This window comes from Coenobita brevimanus, chromosome 59 (assembly GCF_032717465.1).
Source record: "Coenobita brevimanus isolate Jiangsu-jjx chromosome 59, ASM3271746v2, whole genome shotgun sequence".
NCBI classification, from domain to species: domain Eukaryota; kingdom Metazoa; phylum Arthropoda; class Malacostraca; order Decapoda; family Coenobitidae; genus Coenobita; species Coenobita brevimanus.
Window position 1 is genome coordinate 24,575,228 of NC_137012.1, and position 20,760 is coordinate 24,595,987.

Consider the following 20,760-nt stretch of genomic DNA (forward strand, 5'->3'; position numbering starts at 1 on the left):
TTCAGTTACATTTTAGGGTTTAGTGTTTATAGAACTGCATTATTAGTCACAAAATTATCACATTACACCATTCAAAAATGTGTATATTCAGCTTCAGAAAGCTGAGTAGTGTGTTTGTTCCATTAATAACAATATTTGGTATCGATAATTATGCTTAATATCCAGGGGGAAAAAAAAAAAATAATGTCCTGGTGATGTCTGTTTCCCTTCTAGGTTCTCTCAGTATGGACTGGCATAATATTCTCTTGGATATTCTGTGCCTACATTACAGTCTCACTGTATATATGCACAGCAGTGGCAAATGTATGACATGAATGAACAGTTCTACAAAACATGTTCACACCATGTGTTATGGGTAATGACAGGCAACTGATCCACAGAGCTGAGGAACATTATTTCCTGTTACTGAGGAACTAACTTGACCACATAGTGCCACTGCCACATACAAACTGATAACTGCTTAATAAAGTTAATACTTATGCAACTGGTTTATTCAGAATGGTTAAATGGCCTTAGTATTCCATGCTGAAGACTGACACACACACACACACACACACACACACACACACACACACACACACACACACACACACAAAGAATATGAAAAAAAAAAAACACCCTTTACTCTGTTTGTTTATTTTCTATAAAACAATATACCAAACAGTTCACTATACAATAACTTCCACACTGACATCAGCACCTTGCACACTATGATATATACACTTAAACATTCATACCAACAAAAATAATTCTACACACACTTTGCACTGAAAAGTAAAAAAAAATAATAATAATAATAATACAATAAAAACATCCTCACAATGTTTTGCAAAAATTTAGGAAAAACTAAAGTACAGTTCTATCAATAGGATCAAACTGAAGAAATGACAGTTATAAGGCAGAGCAGAGTTTTGTATAAAACAAAAGATTCTTATACCATCTACTAGTCAAAGAAGCAATTTAATTGCTGAAATTTTTTTTAACAAGATAATCAAATGTTAAGGCAGTAAAACAGCGTAAGAGTATATGAAGGCCTAGTCTGACTTCCCCTTCTTAGTGCGCAGAACTGCTGTATATTTGGACTTGATGTTGTACCACATCATGAATGGCACCAGGAGTGCTGGGATCATAAGCAGTGCAAAGATCATCCAGTCGAACTGAGAAGAAATAAAATATTTAGATACTTTTTTATATCAAAATTATCAAAAATAATATTTCTGACAAGCAACTATGGAAGACCATTTCATTTCTAAAAGGCAATGGATATCAGGGAATAAAAGATTCCTTACCACATGAGGAGAGAATTTCCTGTCGTAGTCCCTGTAGGCAATGATTCCACCCTCACCTGGCTCAGAAGTATAACCAATTTGGATCTGTAAATGTTGATGAAACATCAATTTTATATTTCATATCCCATATTTTAAACTTAGTCAGTGTCAATAACAAACTATTGCCATTCAACTATGCTACCTGTATATACTCTTTAACCAATAGACCATGGCTTACAAATAGTTAAAATTTAAGCTTCTCCACTTCCATACATATTAATCAATGATCCTTCAAAATATAATACACAATAGACCCTCATAAATATGACTTGCTCAAAATTGTGACAATAATATTTTCTAGCAAAATCTCCAACTTAACACGCTCAGGCAAGAATCATTTATGTCAAATGCTTAGGAGATCTCTTTTATCTTCATCATTCAACTGGTGCTGGCCTTTTTCTCCATCCCTGAAGTATGGTCTTTCTCAATCTCCCCTCCCCCCAAAAAAAGGAAAATGCTGTTAGCCTATAAACAAACTTTTTTTTTTTTTTTTTTTTTTTTTTGCCTGTACTGTATTCTTTCAACTAACAATCAATCATCAACCCTTTCACTATGGGATGAATACCATTATTATCCTGACATAGCACAAACATAACAGCAATGAAAAGGAAGACCTTGTGTGTTATGGATGACAAGTTGTACACTGGTGAGAGAAAACAAATACGAAGAGGAATATCAGAATGAAGCAGGCATGTGAGGATAAAGTAGCTTTGTCATGACCAAACATCTGTTGGGGTTTCCTAGGAGGAAGAGGCAAGGATGATACTGATAAATCTGGAGAGGTTAAAGGCCCGTCCAGACGATCGAGCAATGCCCGCGGGCACAAGCGAGCAGTTTGCCTGTTGACGGGCTCACCGCTTGTGCTCGCGGGCGAATGTGTAAATTGCCACGGGCAATTTACGCATTTGCCCGCGGGCACAAGCGGTGAGCCCGTCAACAGGCAAACTGCTCGCTTGTGCCCGCGGGCATTGCTCGATCGTCTGGACGGGACTTTATGGACACTACTTTCAATCTTTTCCGGTCAAGAGGTGGTGGTGAGGAGGAGCCTACACATGGTGGCACTGTGTACCCTGGGTGTAGCAAAACAGCTGTGGCATCCACCCAGGAGCCATACCTCATATTTCCCTACAACATGCCATGGGGAAGGAACCTGGTCCAACACTGGCGAAACATTGTCTACCACAAGCGGGTGACAGTTCCCGGCACATCATATAAACTCACGTACAAGGATGGCCCCACATGCACCTGCTTACCTGCAGCTGACGGGTCTGCTTGGTCAGACAGGCGGATTACGCAACAACAACTACAAGAGGTGTCCCATGAAGAGAATAAAATCATATGGTACTAGTAAAAAGAATTTTTGTATGCAATGTGTTCATCAACCAATTCCCAATATATTCCTCAGAAGCCACATTTTGCACTAAGACATGGCTACTTATTTATTTAGCTATCATTTTTTTGTTTTATTAAACTGGGTGAAATACCTGTACATTTAAACTTGTGGCATAAGCATAATGACTTGTTCCTACTCGACAGCTTCTGCAAGTTGTTCATCACCCTACTCTAAGGCATACTGAGTCTTCTCACTTTACTGTTCATCCCATTTCATGGAAGAAACTACTCATATACTCAGTCTCTTCAAACACCAGTGTATCCCACAATGCTCATTTTACTGTACAATGCGGCTGATCTGAGTCATGAGTACGTACATTCTTTTTTCAAAAGCTTGAGTCAAATTCTGATCAACCAGAGCAATTGAAAATGAGAGAAAAGCTGGTAACATCAGAAAATGAACCATCACCCAGACAGCAGCAGCATACTAAGCTTCCATTTTCTCACAACAAACAAGGAAAGATTTTTAGCAACAAAGTTCTTACAAGGGAGAATGTCACTAGAGACTGTCACCAACCAGCTAAAAAAAAAAATTGGGAGAGCTGGTTGTTGTTCCTTAACCAGTTATACCTGGCCCAGCAGATGTTTCAAAATCAGGTAAATAACTGGCCACATGGGATCGTCCCATTGGTTCCATTCAGAACTGATGTGTCTGCATCATAGTGTACAGTACCATGTGTTTTGCAGGGCTCCATATTGATGCAAATGTTGTGCAGGCTTATTCTACAAGCAGGACACATATCATGTGATCCCACCCTACCTAAATCTAAAGCTGGTAACTGAGGCGGGCTAGGTGATGTCCTGATCTAAGCCAAGCTATGTTAACCCCTTTGTTACCGCATCCCCCCCACCCCCACTCAGCTACCCCCCCCTGCCAAACTGAATTTCCCCCAGGCGTGGCTCTTTTGTGGGGTAGTATTTATTTTATCATTACGTCATTTGTATTTGCTTTATATTATTTATTTTTGTACTGGTAAGTAGATATTGACCACAAGATGTGCTCATGATATGTTAAAATAATGTACATGACAATATTACATGTCTAACCAACTGATTTAGTAAACATACAATATACAGATAAATATAGTAGTTAGAGATATAAATCAATGATTAAGGAGGAGAATAATGATTGTATTATTTACCTAGTAAGTATGAAGAAGATCCATGAAGAATGAGGTAGGAGACAGGCAGGTTAAAAGTAGGTGGGGGTGAGGTGATGTGCTTCAAGGCCAAACTGATACCAGAATCAGTATCACTTTCCCCACTATTATCGCTCACTTCACCGTCATTCTCGGGCATGTACTCCTCATCAGAGTCGCTCACAATTAAGTCAGATTGTGTTTTGTTATCGTCAGACACTTCTAAGTCACTATCCAAGTCAGATTCATTGCTGTGGGACGCCATGGCACAGAAGTAAATCCAAAAGCACTGCCATGTTTGGCTGCTTGAAAAACACTACGGCGTGCTCTCACACACTTTCCCGCGGTACCACCACTGTTGCTAAGCTAGCGACAGTCCCCTTACCAAGAAGCATTATCTGGCTAGATTATATCATGTGTTATAGGGCATTATATATATCAAATTCAAAATATATAGGGTACAATGACCTACACAACATATCGGAGTTATTTTCATAAAACTATGCCCCATGGCAGGGGCATATGGCAGGGGAGTGTGGCATCAGTGACAAAATTGCCATATGTCATCACACATGGGATCACAAAGCACCCAAACCGAGGAAGAGGAAGCCCAATAGGCCCCTATAATGATCGTGAGTACCCTAGTACTCACGATCATATTCGGTTCCGCTGCAGACATTTCATTTTGAGTACGGGGGTACATGTTTCAGAAATTCGGTAAAGAAGGGGTTAATTGAATCTGCTATATTTATGGATATCTCTGATGGATGGGTAGATGGGTAGGAGTAGACTTAGTACAGTGATCTGATTTGGGTGATGTAGGACTTTTAGTACAGTGATCTGTTCAATGATGTAGGACTTCTAGTACAGTGATCTGATCTGGGTGATGTAGGACTTTTAGTACAGTGATCTGTTCAATGATGTAGGACTTCTAGTACAGTGATCTGATCCAGGTGATGTAATGTCCTGTGCATGAAATGTGTATGTAGGTGTTACTTCATTCTCTTATGTCAGGATGTGAGAAATTGTTGCAGTGGGATCTACTTGTACTAGTCTTCGTATGTTACCTCAGCAGAATCTTCAGAAGGTTGGTAGGAAACTTCTGCTGCAGTGAAGTTGAAGTAACCATACTTCTTGGGTTTCACCACCACAGTATGAGACACATTGGCATTGGGGGCAATCCTGTCAAATTTCACCTGTAGTTGACCTCCTGCAATTTCAAAATCTTCTGGGCTGTGAAAAAAAAAATAAATAAAATAAATAAATAAATAATAATAATGATGATGATGATGATTATTATGATGATACTACTACTACCACTATTACTAACAATAATCCATCCATCCATCATCCAATCCTACGTTGCCCCATGAGGAACGTAGGAGCCCGGGGCTAGGCAAGTCGTTCCTGACATTTAAGATGAGAGTGACCAGCCTCACTCATCCCTGAGTGGCATTACATGAGCAATAACCCCAACCACCCCTTGGATATAAACCTTCATCGGCTCAAACCGACTGGAGCGCCGCAATTACCCGCTAAACCACCAGGCACAATAATTTGGTTATGTGGTTAGCACCCAGCGTAGTAAAATGGTTTCCTGGTGTACAGGAAACCATTCGGCTTGTCACTCAGTGCAGAGTTACCCACAGACAGATGGAACAGAAAAGAATGAAGGAAAGAAAGATAAAGTCACCCATAGGCAGAAGGACGAGGAAAGAACGATGTAAGGAAAAACAGAAGAGGAAGGCAGGAAAGAAGGGAGGAGAGGAAAGGGCAGACACCTGAGAGCAGCACTACATTGAGTGAGTGGATAGTGAGTGCCCTCACCTACCACAAAATACTACTACTACTACTACTACTACTAATATTTATATGAAATAAATAACTAATACATAACCAGAGTCTCCTCAAGGAGGGAATCACACCAGCCACGAACCGATACATATCTAGTGGGGCTTGGCTAGATAGATAGATATATACACGTATGTGTGTGTATATATATATATATATATATATATATATATATATATAAGGTGGTAGGTGGGGGCGCTCACCATCGACTCACTCAAAGAAGTGCTGCTGTCAGGTATCTGCCCTTTCCTCTCCTCCATCCTTCTTGCCTTCCATCTTCTTCTGTCTTTCTTTCCTTCAGTCTTTCCTCATCTTTCTGCCTACGGGTGACTTTACACTCCCTCTTCTGTCTTTCTTTTCCTCATTCTTTCCTCTTCTTTCTGCCTATGGGTGACTCTACACTGAGTGACAAGCCAAATGGTTTCCTGTACACCAGGAAACCATTTAGTACGCTGGGTGGTAACCATATAACCAAATTTTGGCGCCTGGTGGTTTAGTGGGTAATTACTGTGCTCCAGTCGGGTTGAGCTGGTGAAGGTTTATATCCAAGGGGTGGCTGGGGTTTATTGCTCATGTAATGCCACTCAGGGATGAGTAAGGTTGGTCACTCTCATCTTAAATGTCAGGATCAACTACCTAGCCTCGGGCTTCTACACTTCTCATGGGGCAACATAGGATTGGATGATGGATGGATGGATATACATACATATATATATATCTATATATACAGTATATATATATATATATATATATATATATATATATATATATATATATATATATATATAATATATATATATATATATATATATATATACAGTAATCCCTCCACTATCCGATGTCATAGAGCCAAAGGCATGTCCAGAAAGTGGGCCATAGCCTCCTGGACTTGTACTTATGGACCCTAACCTACCCTGACTCAGAAAAACACCTATACAACTCTCTACTGACATGCATAGCACCTATTTAAGACCCAATTCACACCAATATGGTACATAAAAGACTGAAATAAATGCAAAAGAACCAGAGAATGAGGTTTTAGAGGTGAATATACACAATATTAAACATTCTGCGTACTTACAATAAGTCCCTGGCTCCTGGACTGGTTACTTACGGACCCTAACCTAGCCTAACTCAGAAAAACACCTCCCTACTGGACATGTATAGCACCTAAGACCCTAATCACACCAATAAGGGACATAAAAGAATGAAATGAGGTTTGAGAGGTAAGTATGGAAAATACAGTACAATATGAAACATTCTGGGTACTTAAAACAAGTCCCTGGCCATCTCGATGAATAACCCACCTTCTCTCAGACTGACAGTAAAAAGGAGTACCTAAAGGACCTGCAGTACACTGTACATGAAGTCTTGCACTGAACTTAGTCATTTGCACTCATAAATCCAGTCTCTTAACACTACACACACTAGTCTAATTTGTGCTCCATTGAACGTCAATAAAATCAGTGTTGCACTCTGCACTTAAGTCTTTGCACTCAGAATTCTAATTTCTTAACACTGTGCACTGTTTTTTTCACTGCACAACACTGTAAATTCCCGTGTGGTCTAGTGGCGAGTTCTTGCTGTTTATTCACTGTCAGAGTCTGAGAGTAGCTGATGCAGGTGGCCTAGGGGTGCGTCGCTGGGACGTGGGGATGGACTACCCACTGCAGACGACTCTGAAGAGAGGCACAAACTCACGTCCAGTGGCGACTCCACTGTGCCTGACATGCTGGGCTGTAGCTCGGAGGATGAGAGCCTGTCTTGGGGAGGCAATGGTGTGGAGCCAAGGCTGGGCACAGTGGGGGTCATGGGTCTGAAAATGCTGTCAATGGTTGACTGACGCAAGGAACGACGATTTTGGCGATTAATGATGCCCTGCCTGAAAGAGCGCACTTCCTCCACAAGTCCCATTAACCCCATCTCCCTGTCGCAGTCCGGGTGTTCCAGGTAGTCGAGAACGAACTCTACGTGTTCCCAGAGTGTGCTCAGCTTGGGGATGGCTGGAGTAGTGTCAGTCTGAGGGGAGTCTGCATCATTGTCACCAACCTTGTTGGAATCTTCAAGTTGGGTACTGACACCTGCAACTGAAGAAGCGATCTTGATATCAGACATGGTCTGATACCCAGGATCGCCCTCGTCGTCAACCAACCACTCACGCACTTCGTCCACATCAACATCGTCGCCATGCGCACGTGGATGTGCATGGAAGTTATCCATGTCAAGACTTAGGAAATCATGCTCCACATCCATTCCAAGAAGCAGACAAGACCAACCACATTCTAGAGTCTTGACAGGGACTTCCTTCCATGCACTGGCTCAGTTGTAGATTGCAGACTTGATGTTGTAGAGGCAAATGTTTTCCAAAGTCCGCTGGCCTCGCGTGTCCCGTCCCTCCCTGTCCTCGTCATCCTCGTCCTCGAGAACAACCATCACCTCGTCCAAAAACTTCCTTCAGTACAGCCTCTTCGTTGCCATGATCACTCCTTGGTCCATTGGTTGGATGAGAGCAGTTGTATCAGGTGGCATAAACATGCACCTAATGCGTCCATTCTCAGCCACCAAGTCCTTGTTCCACGGGTGGGCTGGTGCATTATCCAAGAGAAGGAGGGCCATTACCTGGTCATGTGGGATTCCCAGTGTCTTCGTCTGGTAATTGATGACCTCCTTGACGAAATGGTGGTGGAACCAGTCTTTGAAAATCTGGGCAATGAACCATGCCTTCACAGAATGGTACCAAACAACAGGAAGGACATCCATCACCCCACGAAGACATTGAGGCTGCTTTGCACGGCCAACAATAACGGGCTTGAGCCGGAGCATGCCGTTAGCACTGGCACAACACAAAGCAGATATCCGCTGCTTGCAGAGCTTACGGCCAGGTACATGCTTCTCTGTCTCCTCGGCTAGAGTGTTCGTTGGCAAAGAGTGATAGAATAAACCAGTTTCATCAGTTTTGTATACTTGACCAAGAGTGAGGCCCTCCCTGTCAATCAAGCCCTTCACCTTGTGCCGAAACTCCTCTACTCCACCCTCGTTGGCGTCCAAAATTTCGCCATGAGACTTACGGTTGGTAAGGCCATGTCGCAACTTGAACGCGAAGAGCCAACCTTCGGATGCCTTGAAGTCTGGGGCGTCGTGAAACCTTGTGAACTTCTCAGCAGCAGCCTTCAGCTCCTTGCCATGGACCAGCATACCAGCAGCACGTTGCTGTCGATACCAAATCAACGTAGTGCAGTTGACTTCAGCATACCAGGGAGTAAACACCATCTTCCTCTCCACGTTGCGTTTGTTCTTCGACGAGAAGTCAGCTGTGTACTGCATGAGTTTGTCACTGGATCTCCTGATATAAACAAAGTAGATCAGGCCAGGTTGAATTCATGGAGGATGCGTGAGGTTGACCATCCAACTACCACCGTGTCCAATATCTCCCTCTTCCTCTCCAGAGTCAAAAAACCACTCTCTTCCTCTTCTCAGGCAGTGGGGCCATCATCACACACACTGACAAGATGCAGGAAAGCCTGCAGCAAGTAGGGCACCACCACAAAAGCAAGCACATGGGCGGCCATGATGACGAGTGTGCACACACAACAAGAGACGGGCGGTAAGTGGGGAGGATGCAGGGGCGCTCTAGCAGACAGTGGCAGAACTACGCACCAAAACACAGCTGGTCCACACCGTGCGCGCCAAGTTCAAATTATGTGGGGGGGAAGAAAGTCTGATTTTTTTCTGAATTTTTTGCGATTTTTGGGCAATTTTGGGAATATTAAATCCCAGGACCAAAATATCCGGTAAGTGGGGTGTCCGGATAGTACAGTGATTACTGTATATATATATATATATATATATATATATATATATATATATATATGTATACACATACACGAGTAAATATGAATGGAAAAAAAGGGACTGTGAAGGTGGATGGAGTAGTTGGAGAGTGGGGTGTGCCTGCAGAAGTGGAAGAGAATGACAGTGCTCAAGTGGACATTTGTGCAGGGAGGGGGTTGGTGATAGCCATTAACTCTTTTGAAACAGGTATATGTGGCAAGTGATGAGAAGGGTGAGTGGTGAACTGAATGAACAGAAGGCAATGACTGACTATGTGTGCGTGGATGATAGAATAAGGTGTGTAATGGACACAAGAGGATACAGAGGCTGTGGGAGTGGACTTTCTGACCACCACATGGTGGTGGTGGAAGTCAAGTTTCTAATCAAATGGAGGAGTAGAAGGGAAGGAAAGGATGAAGTACAGTAGTCCATAAAAGAAGGAAGGAAAGGTTGCAAGGGGATGGAAAAAAATGGGAGAATATACAAGAGATGTGGAGGAGCAACTGGGTAAATACGATCAGGAGCAGATGGCGGACGAGGGGGGTATGAGCAAGAAATTCACAGAAGAAATCTGTGCAGCATGTGCAGTGGTGTGTGAGGTGAAGAGAAGACGAAAGGGGGTGCAAGGAACAGCATGGTGGAGTGAAGAGGTGAGATAGGCTGTGGTGCAAAGAAGAAAGTATAGTAAGTGGATGAGAACCAGAGGCATGGAAGTTGAGAGACGGAAGAGAGAGCTATATGTACAGAGGAAGAGAGAGGTAAAAAGATTAATATGAGTGAGTAAGAAGAGTGCATAAGGAATTTGGAAGGAATCTGAGTGTAACGTGAAGGGAATGTAGGAAAATGTTCTGGATAGAAGTAAACAGAGTTAGGCAGGGTGATAAAGTAAGTCGGGGAGTGAAAGATAAAAACTGAAGACTGCTAGTGGAGACAGGAGAAAAAGTAAGCAGATGGAAAGAACACTTCAAGGAATTGTTGAACAATGAGAACAAAAGTAATGCGAGTATAAGTGGTCGGGGAATGGCTGGGAGAAGGAGGGAGATGAGAATTAAGGAAGAAATCAATAGGATGGAAGTAGTGGAAGTAAAGTTGAAAGTCAAAATGGGGAAAGCCCCAGGAATTCATGAATCGTGTGGTGAAATGCTGAAGCATGGGGGAGAGACAGTAGTAGAATGGATATGGAAGATGTGCAGATCGGTATGGGTAGAAGGTAGAGATCTGGATGATTGGAAGTCAGGTATAATTATTCCTCCGTACAAAGGAAAAGGGGAAAAAGAAGTGTGTGGTAACCATAGGGGAATTTGTTTTCTTAGTGTAGTAAGAAAAGTATATAGTAGGATACTTATGAGAAAGTTAGGGAAATAATATGGTTGAAGAACAGAGAGGTTTTAGGAAACAGTGAGGTTGTGTAGATCAGATATTCATTCTCAGGTCTTTTGTGGGAAAGTTTCTAGAAAAGGAAAAAGTTGTATGCAGCCTACATGGATTTGGAGAAAGCATATGACAAGGTGGATAGACAAGGAATGTAGAAAGTATTACGAAAATATGAAGTAAATGTGAAGTTGATGATGGCAGTGAAAAGTATATATGACAGGGCTCAGGCTGCAGTGTGTGTGGATAGTGAACTGACTGAATTTTTCTATCTGAATGTTGGATTGAAACAGGGATGAGTCATGTCCCCGTGGTTGTTCAATCTGTATATGGATGGGGTTATAAAAGAGATACATGGTAGGGCAGTGGATGCTGGAGTGACCTTAATGAGAGAGGGCAGTGTTTGAAACTCCCTGTACAGTTGTTTGCAGATGCTACTGTATTGTTAAGTGAAGACGAAAGGGAACTGCAAGGCTTAGTGAATGAGTCTGGGAGAGTGTGTATAAAATGGAATCTAAAGGTGAATGTAGGAAGGGTAAAGTTATGGTCTTCGAGAGAAATGAAGCCACAGAATATGCAGTGGGGCTGGATGAGGATGAAATGGAAAATGTGAATACATTTAAGTAATTGGGTAGTGTGATGAGTAAGCATGGAAGTTTGGAGGGTGAAGTGCTTGAAAGGGTACAACAGGAAAGAAAGGTAGCTGGGTCTTTGAAAGCTGCGATACGGAACAGGGAAGTGAGCAAGGAAATAAAAAAGTTGCTGCATGAAAGTATTGTGACACCAACCCTAATGTATGAAAATGATGCTTGAACCTTGTTGGAAGGACACAAGTCAAGAATAAGAGCAGTGGAAATGAGTTATTTGAAACGAGCATGTGGGGTTAAATGAAGACAGACTGACAAATGAGGAAGTGAAGGAGCATTGTGGTGTGGATGTGATAGAAAGCGTTAGAAGATATACATTGAGCTGGTCTGACCACATGAAGATGGAGAGTAAGAGACTGATGAGGAGGGTGTAGGTTATGCAAGTGAGGTGGAGGGGAGGAGAGGGAGGGGGAGGCTGAGGATGAGATGGGTGGCTGGAGTGGAGAGGTAAATGAGAGAGGGGGGTGTGACTTGGGAGCAGGGCAGTGAAATGTCGTTGGACAGGGCAACACTGAGGTGATTTGTTTGTGGTCACCCCTTATGGGATTGAGGTGTCTTGCAAGACCTATGCAGTAATCCCTTTAAGACCCGGATGCCCAAGTCCCGGATACCCCAAGTCATTTTGGGATTGGGTAAAAAAAAAGTGTTCATCTATCTATCTATCTATCTATCTATTGCCAGACGCCTCAATCCCGTTTGGGGTGGCCACAAACAAATCGTCTCCAAGTCGCCCTGTTCCCCGCCATTTCACTGCCCTGCTCCCAACTCACACCCCCCTCTCTCATATACCTCTCCACCCCATCCTCGGCCTCCCCCTCCCTCTTCCCCCCTCCACCTCACTCACATACACTCTCTTCGTCAGTCTTTCACCCTCCATCCTCTCCACATGGCCAAACCACCTCAGTGTGTTCCTCATAACGCTTCCTATCATATCCACATCCACACCACAACGCTCCTTTATATCCTCATTCGTCAGCCTGTCTCTCCACGTGACTCCACAGGCTCCTCTTAAATAACTCATTTCATCCCTACTCTAAATTTGCCGTGCGGTGACAAACAGCTGTGTCTTGGCATGTAGTTCTGGCAACGTCTGCTAGAGCGTCCCTGCATCCTCCCCAGTTCCTGCCTACCTACCGTCGTGACTGGACGCTCATCGCCATGGCTGCCCATGTGCTCAATTTTGTGGTGGACAGTGAATAAACTGCAATACCTCGTCACTAGACCACATGGGAATTTACAGTGTTGTGCAGTGTTAAGAAATTAGAATTGAGAGTGCAAAGGATTAAGTGCAGAGTGCAACACTGCATGTTGCAGCTGGTGTGGCGCAAATAAGAACAGAATGTGCAGTGTTAAACAATTATATATCACAGTCCAAAAGATTAAGTGCAGCACAACACTGGATTACTGTATGTTCTTCATGTGCACCTTCACCACTATCAGAGCCACAGAGGAGGTGGGTTAATCTTCACGACGGCCACGGACGTGTCATAAATATCCTGTACACTGCTAAATATTTTCCATGCTCACTTCTATTTCTCATTCTCTGGTTCCTTTTCATTTATCTTATGGTTTCTGTCCCTTCTTTGTGTGAATAGGGTCTTAAATAGGTGCTGTGCATGTCTGGTAAGGAGTTATTTAGGTGGGTTTCAAAGTTAGGTTGGTTTGGGGTCTATAAGTACCTGTCCAGGGGCATTTTTCCCATGTCCCAGAAAAAAACCAAGTCCTGGACATGCATTTGGCTCTATTACGTTGGATCTTGGAGGGATTGCCGTACTTATTTTCGAAATACATTGGGAGACTGATCAAAAACTTGAAATCACCAGTATAAATAATTTTTTTAAAATTCATAACAACTACTGCTGCAACTAGCACAAGTAATTTCTGCCTCTTCAGTGGCATCTCCAGGCAAGGAATGCTGATGGGCTAAACCATGACAGAGAAAGCTAATTAGGCAAAGTTTTTATTCATTAAGGGAACTGTTGTGAGAAGGTTTTGGAACTCCCCAGGTGGTGGTCCCAGACTCATTTGAGCATGAACCAGATGGATTGCATGGCAAGGTACCCTTCTGCAGTTCACCAACCTCCTCTGGGGAGACAGGGAGAGGGGTAAGGGACATTTATGTAACAGACAGTAGTAGTAGTTATTCCCTAGGCAGTCTGGCCGAACAGCCCCTAGTCCCTTAGGAAGGCCATGGCTGAGACCGGGCTTTCCCACAGAGCTCTCAAAGAGTGTATGTTGTGTCGTTGGCGTAGGTGATTGTGTGCAATGCAGTCTTCCATAATGTGCTTAATAGTATGGGGTGCTGTGTTGCATCCTGGACAGGCATCAGTGACGGAGTCATCCAGCCTCTTCTGGTAGCTTAAGAGGGCTGGATGGTGCCCACATCTCAGCCTGACCAGGTGGACCCTGTCCTCAAGTGGAAGATAGGATTCAGAAGGGTGGATGTCAGGAGGCCGTGCATGCAGCTGTGTGTTGTCTTTAAGTGAATGAATGGAGCGGCGAGTGATCTGAGTGTGGATATGCTTCTGGAAGCTGGTCTGAGGTGGGCAAGGGGGGAGAGATGACAGTATTTGTGTATGGTATCGTGTGCTGGGTGTTGATGTTCCTTGGTGTGGGTGGATGTGCTGCCATGTACTGTTGTGGATGTTGTGGGTTTGTGGAGGCTGCAGCAAGAAACTGGGTGCCTCTCATGTCTAGGTGATCCTTGACTTTGAGGACTTTGGTTTCCTGATGTAGGTGGTCTGTGGGTGTGGTAGCTGTGCAGCCCGTGATTATTTTTAGGGCCTTGTTCTGTATGGTCTGTAGAGTGTTGTAGTGTGTTTTGGTCAGGTTAGAAGCCCAGGCAGGGCTTGCATAATTCATCACTGAACGTATGTATTGTTTGTATACTATGGTGGTGGTTTCTTTGTTGTGTCCGAATGTTGTATGGGCAAGTGACCTCAAAGCATTGTCTTGGTGTTATTTTATTTTTAATGTTTGTGATGTGTTGTTTAAATGACATTGATGTATTGTATGTTACAGTAAAACCACCTGGTTATATCAGTGCCATTAAGTAAAAGCATCCCTCTTCAGCTTAAAAGAAGGAGCACAATAAAATTTGTTCAGCACTAAATATGCCAAACATATGTTGGATAATACAGAGCTTTAACTGCTTTTCCATTTGAATACAAGAAAAAAAATATTCAAAGTTTACTAATCATACCTGAATCCTGCATCGGTGAGCTGTACATTAATTGCTGCAGCCTGACCAACATTGTGAACGGAATACTGTACTACAATGTCTCTTCCTTCCACCAGGTACAGGTTGTGAACTCTCTTGGCTGCCAAGAGCCTTGCACGTTCTTCACCCTCACCCTCGGACAGCACGAACCCAGCCGAGCATAACGCTAATACCATATACCACAACACTGTAAAACAAACCAAATATGTTTACTCAAACAAATAACAATAAATAAAAGTAAACACCTTACCATTAGTATGTCACACTTCCTAGGTAGTAAGAAAAATTCATCAATAAAATCCACCCCATGCAAAAATTTAAGTTCTCAATGTTGTGGTTCAACTTTTGAGGACACCAAAAAAATGGAAATATTCAAATAGTGATGATTCCATCACCATGAAAGCCAACAGCCAAGTTAAGTGCAAGGAATTGTTGAGCATAGAGAACATGGAAACAATGATGAAAATCAAAATGGAGAAAGCCCCAGGAATTAATGGAGTGTGTGGTGCAATGTTGAAGCATGAGGGAGTAATAATAATATAATGGACGTGGCAGATGAGCAGATTGGCCTGGGAGGAAGGTACAGCCCCAGAGGACTGGAAGTCAGGTATAATTATTCCCCTATGCAAAGGAAAATGAGAAAAACAAGTGTATTGTACTCAGAGGGGAAATTGTCTTCTTAGAGTAATAGGAAATGTATATGGTAGAATACTTATGACAAAGTTAGGGAACTAATAGAGGAATTAGTTGGAGAAAAACAAGGAGGTTTAAGGAAGGGAAGAGATTGAGTAGATCAGATATTTATTCTTAGAGCTTTAGTGGAAAAGTTTCTAGAGAAGGGCAAGAAGTTGTATGTGGCCTTCATCGATTTGGAGAAAGCATATGACAGGGTGGATAGACGAGGATTGTGGAAAGTATTAAGGATATATGGAGTAAATGGGAAGTAGTTGAATACTGTGAAGAGTACTGGTATGTATGAGGGTGCTAAGGCTGCAGTGCATGTGGGTGGTGAAATGAGTGAATTTTCTATTTGAAAGTTGGATTCAAACAGGATGTGTCATATCTCCATGGTTGTTCAATCTGTATATGGATGGGGTAATAAAAGAGATACAAGGTAGGGCAGTGCATGTTAGAGTGGCCCTAAAAAAAGGGCAGTGTTTGGAAACTACCTGTACTGTTGTTTTCACGATACATTGTTGTTCGGAGAAGACGAAGGGGAGCTGCAAGGCTTGGTGGATGAGTCTGGGAATGTGTGTAAGAAACGGAATCTAAAGGCGAATGTAGGGAAGAGTAAAGTTATGGTCTTCGAGAGAAGTGAAGTCAGAGAATGTACAGTGAGGTTGGACGAGGAGGAAATGGAAAATGTGAGTAGATGTAAGTACTTGGACAGTGTGATGAGTAAGGATGGAAGTTTAGAGGGTGAAATGCTTGAAAGGGTACAACAAGGAAGAAAGGTTACTGGTTCCTTGAAAGCAGTAATAAGAAACAGAGAAATGAGCATGGAAGTGAAATCGTTACTACATGATGGTATTGTGATAACAACTCTTAAGTATGGAAGTGAAGCTTGGACCTTGTTGGAGGGACACAAGTCAAGAGTGCGAGCAGTGGAAATGAGTTATTTGAGAGGAGCCTGTGGAGTCACATGGAGAAACAGACTGACAAATGAGGATGTGAAGGAGTGTTGTGGTGTGGACGTGGATGTGATAGGAAGTGTTAGGAAACACACTGAGGTGGTTTGGCCATGTAGAGAGGATGACTGGTGAGAGACTGATGAGGAGTGTATGTGAGTGAGGTGGAGGCCAAGGATGCGATGGAGGGATGGAGTGGAGAGGTATATGAGATAGGGGTGTGTGTGCTGGGAGCAGGGCAGTGAAATGACAGGGGAAAACATGACATGGAGGTGATTTGTTTGCGGCCACCCCTTACAGCAGGGGTGGGGAACGTCCGGTCTTCATGCCATATAAGGCCCACAAGACCATTTGATCAGGCCCGCAAGGCAATTCATAAATGCAATTTCATAAACTCAAGACCGAATATAAATATATATATATATATATATATATATACTGTATATATATATATATATATATATATATATATATATATATATATATATATATCATCATCATCATCAGCCCGTTTGAGTATCCACCGCAGGACCAGCCTATCCCAACAGAATATATATATATATATATATATATATATTATGTACTGGGTTACAGTTGATTTTGAGTTGATAATTTTTAATGGCCTGCAAATGATGTTAAAAATATCCTAATGGCCCTTAATAGGAGAAAGGTTCCCCACCCCTGCCTTACGGGATTACGACGTCTCGCAATAGATAGACAGATAGATATTTGTTATCACCCGCATTTTTTTTATTACTAATTTCTAGAGAAAACTGTGGTTGTTGCTTATGTGAACTCCCCCCTCCCCCCCAAAAAAATGCAAACCCTTTGTCTGCCTGTGCAGTACACCGAGTACATAATTCCAACTTTATTTAGATCATGGTCAATTCAATCCCACTAAGTATAGTGCACCCTCACATAATGCGAACTTACATGGTGTGAATCACCTACAATGCGAGGTCAACCCAGATTATGCTTATTTCTATCGAATTCAGAAGCAGCAAATCGAACTTCCCAACATGCGAATTGGCTGTATGATTCCAAGGCAAAAATGGACTTCTCGCCATTACTACAAGTGTCAGGCTGGACAATGCGAGTCAGTCACACAAAGGCAGGTGGCTGACAACGAGCCAGATTCAATACGGCAGGCAAGCTATCTGCATGCCATCTACCGACTTTCCTGGGTAAACGCACTTCTCCACATTGCCGCAAGAACACGTGTTGTACCTCACATCCTGTGGTCCATTTTAGCATCACAATGGCACCCACCTGTTCATCATTGTCTCCACTGCCGACTTTGAAGGCTTTATGGCACCTCCAGGAGACTTCAGCAGTGACAGTGAGAGTGACAACGGGGCACTCCGCCCCGCGGGAGATGAACAGATGCCCCAAGATTTGGATACCCATCCCCCTCCCTTTTTAACAAGCCCAGAAGCCACTTAAATAAAGGTAATGGTGTTCTATTTGTTGGTCCAACTAGAAGTACTATTAGACAAAGTGTTAGCAAGGTAGAGTAGGCTGGAAGGGGACCCAAAGACCAAGCCCTGGGTGGGCTGTCCACCATTTATCATTTTGCCCATAAGTTCTTTGGTTCACGCAATGTGAAGTCGTAGAATGCGAGGGTTCCTGCCGCCCATAAACTCACATTGTGTGAGGGTGCACGGTACTGTATATGAACAATATATATTTCTGGCAACTATAGTGACCAAGATTAACTGACTGGACCTTAATCCGTAGGTGGTAAGATTATATGAAGTGAAGCACAGAATAAATTCCTGCGATACAGTCTGTTAACCACAGTCACCCCCTTCTCACTGAAGGGCTGTTCTTATTGTGGTCTCCAACCATGATACCTGTATATATTAAATGGATGCTTGAGAGGGACCTGCATTTAGTAGCAAACAGAATACACTCTAAACTACCTATATTCAGTTCCTTAATCATATGGATGGGCTAACCTTGATGGGATGTGATCCTCGCTTTTTGGCCCATATGCCTGCACTGGTTTTGAATACAACTATCCTCCCAAGGATGATCACCTAGGCTATTAAGGTGCTGCGACATAACATGGTACTATACTATAAAATAAAAAAAATAATAGTCTTTAGAGAAAGTTACCCTGATGGGCTAGAGTTATATTAAAAAATTGCTTCCTATCGAAGTGCTGATATTGTAACAACCTACATGTTATCAAATGCAAGCATCAAACCACCCACTTGTTAACAGTCAGTCATAATAAAAGAATCGTATTGGTAACAGGCGCACTTACTTTTCACCGGTTTGCGAGCTGTTCTAAGCTACTACTGTCAACGTGAATAAGTGTGCACCACCTGCTGCCCCCTATCGGCCTGACTACAAACTTCCACACTACACAACACAGTGAACACACCTGTCACAGTGGCAGCCAGCCCGATGGTTCTTGTTTACTTTTTATTTGTTTATAGAACTTTGTATTGTATCCAGAGATTCATCATATTATATACTTAACAATATATACTCATGTCGTAATGATATAATTAGATACTATGTACACTGCACACGAGTGGCAATAAATAGAATTTATCTAAGTCAGTTGATGCAAGAACTACAATTTAATACCATGTGTATATAATTATCAGCATTTTGTCTCCATGAAAAAATAAACAATTGGACACATTGATTATTAAATGTTCAAACCCAGCACCTGCCCATCAGCTGATTTTTGGCGGGCCGTCCGCATCAACACAAACAATGAAGAAAATTTTGCTTTATATCTCAACAGGTATGCATCTGAAAGCGGACTTTCGGGTACATTGTGACTAATTTGGGTATGTTCTAATTATTTCCAATGTAAATGTCGTCCAAAATTGTGGGTAATGTTGTGGTCGATGTTCGGTGGACTGTATGCATATAGAATTCACAGTTTCCTTAACAATACTGTACTAGTAAGCAGCTGTCTTGCCTATAAAGAAATTAACCATTTTCAGCCATTCATTCACAAGAAGTCGACTCTGTTGGCAGGAAATCTAGTTCATTGAATACTGACTGGTGGCACGTTTTCTTTTCATAGGTAGTTGTAATAGGAGGGTTCAAATGGGGTAAAACAGTGCAAGTTACTGTAATTTACTTCTCTAAGGACTGTTTACTTGGTGTAGTTTAGGGGTCGATGCCTCATAGTCGTGGTGGTCCACTGCTGCTTCCGGTCCTGGAGTCCCTACATTTTAGCTCTACTTGGTCCAGTATGGAGCTGGAGGCTGTTTGACATGTTGCTGTGTGCAGATGTCTAGTCCCCCTTCTGTATGCAGAGCGGTTGCCTCTTTGATTATGTGATTTGGGCCAGATCTCAACATTTCAAATTTATCTTCGTTGACCTGCATGTTGTTCCCTGTAACCCAAGTGTAGACTATGTTGAGGTCTTCCTGCGAATAACGCACTTCTCCACTGGTAATGGTACGACTGATGTTGGTGTCGTTGGCAGTTGAGGAGAGGAAAGAAGAACCCATTTTATTGTCAGTGTCACCCACATGTGTCAGGAAGAGGAGGGGACCCAAGACCGACCCCTGTGGCACTCCAATAATTATGGTGGCTTTTTCTGACTTGTGCCCTTCTGCTGCAACTGACTGGGTTTTTCCTGTGAGGAAGCTATGTAGCCATATTCCCAGCTTGCTGTGTACCCCGAGGGACTTGATCTTAAGAAGTAGGATGCCGTGGTCAACCTTGTTGTAGGCTTTGGCGAAGTCTAAGAACATGACATTCACATTCTTTCCCTCTGCCAGGGTCTTTAGCAGCCAGTTGTAGTTTGCCAAGAGTTTAGACAGGCAGGACCTTCCTTTCCTAAATCTGTGTTGGGTTTTATTGAGGAGGTTGTTCACTTCCATGTGGGCAATACTGTAATTTTGTCTTACACATTTCTCAAACATCTTGATTATGTGCACTGTGAAAGCAACAGGCCTGTAATTTTGGAGGAGGCTTCTGTCTTCACCCTTATATATTGGACTCAAAGTGGCTTGCTTAAGTAATGTTGGAACAAATCCCTTGTCCAGTGAGCGGCGCCACACCTTGCAGACTGGCTGTGCTAAGATCTCCCTACACTTGTAGCAGGATGACTGGCACTGCATCTGGCCCAGCAGCCAAATTTGGTCGTAGTTCTTTTATGGCTTCCTTGATGTCCTCCACTGTAGCTAATTTGGATGTCGGTAAGGTGGTTTGACTGGAGCATGTCATGTGTGAAGAAAGATACCAGGTTTTGGACGATTGATTGTGTTCTTGGGGTGGTAAATATGCCGTTGTATTGCTGCATCACTAATTGACAAGTTTCTCTTGGGTCTTTTGTTATCATTCCTTGTTGTGTTTGCAGTGGCCTAATCTGTGTTT

General features: G+C 42.8%; 1 protein-coding gene across 1 annotated transcript; it reads right to left on the minus strand.

The window, feature by feature from the left end:
• Window positions 1-512: 512 nt before the first annotated feature.
• SsRbeta (signal sequence receptor beta) lies at window positions 513-18,787 on the minus strand. The gene is made up of 5 exons (XM_080274708.1): window positions 18,677-18,787; window positions 14,762-14,966; window positions 4,927-5,092; window positions 1,290-1,373; window positions 513-1,157 (listed from the first exon to the last, which is right to left on the minus strand). Coding segments are annotated over exons 1-5 (579 nt in total). The 5' UTR covers window positions 18,678-18,787; the 3' UTR covers window positions 513-1,034.
• Window positions 18,788-20,760: the final 1,973 nt, after the last annotated feature.

Coding starts and splice junctions, on each gene's coding strand:
- SsRbeta (XM_080274708.1), bottom strand. Junction 5,093..14,761: donor CTCACCGATGCAGGATTCAG/GTATGATTAGTA, acceptor TTTTTTTCACAG/CCCAGAAGATTTTGAAATTG. Junction 1,158..1,289: donor GGAAATTCTCTCCTCATGTG/GTAAGGAATCTT, acceptor ATTTCTTCTCAG/TTCGACTGGATGATCTTTGC.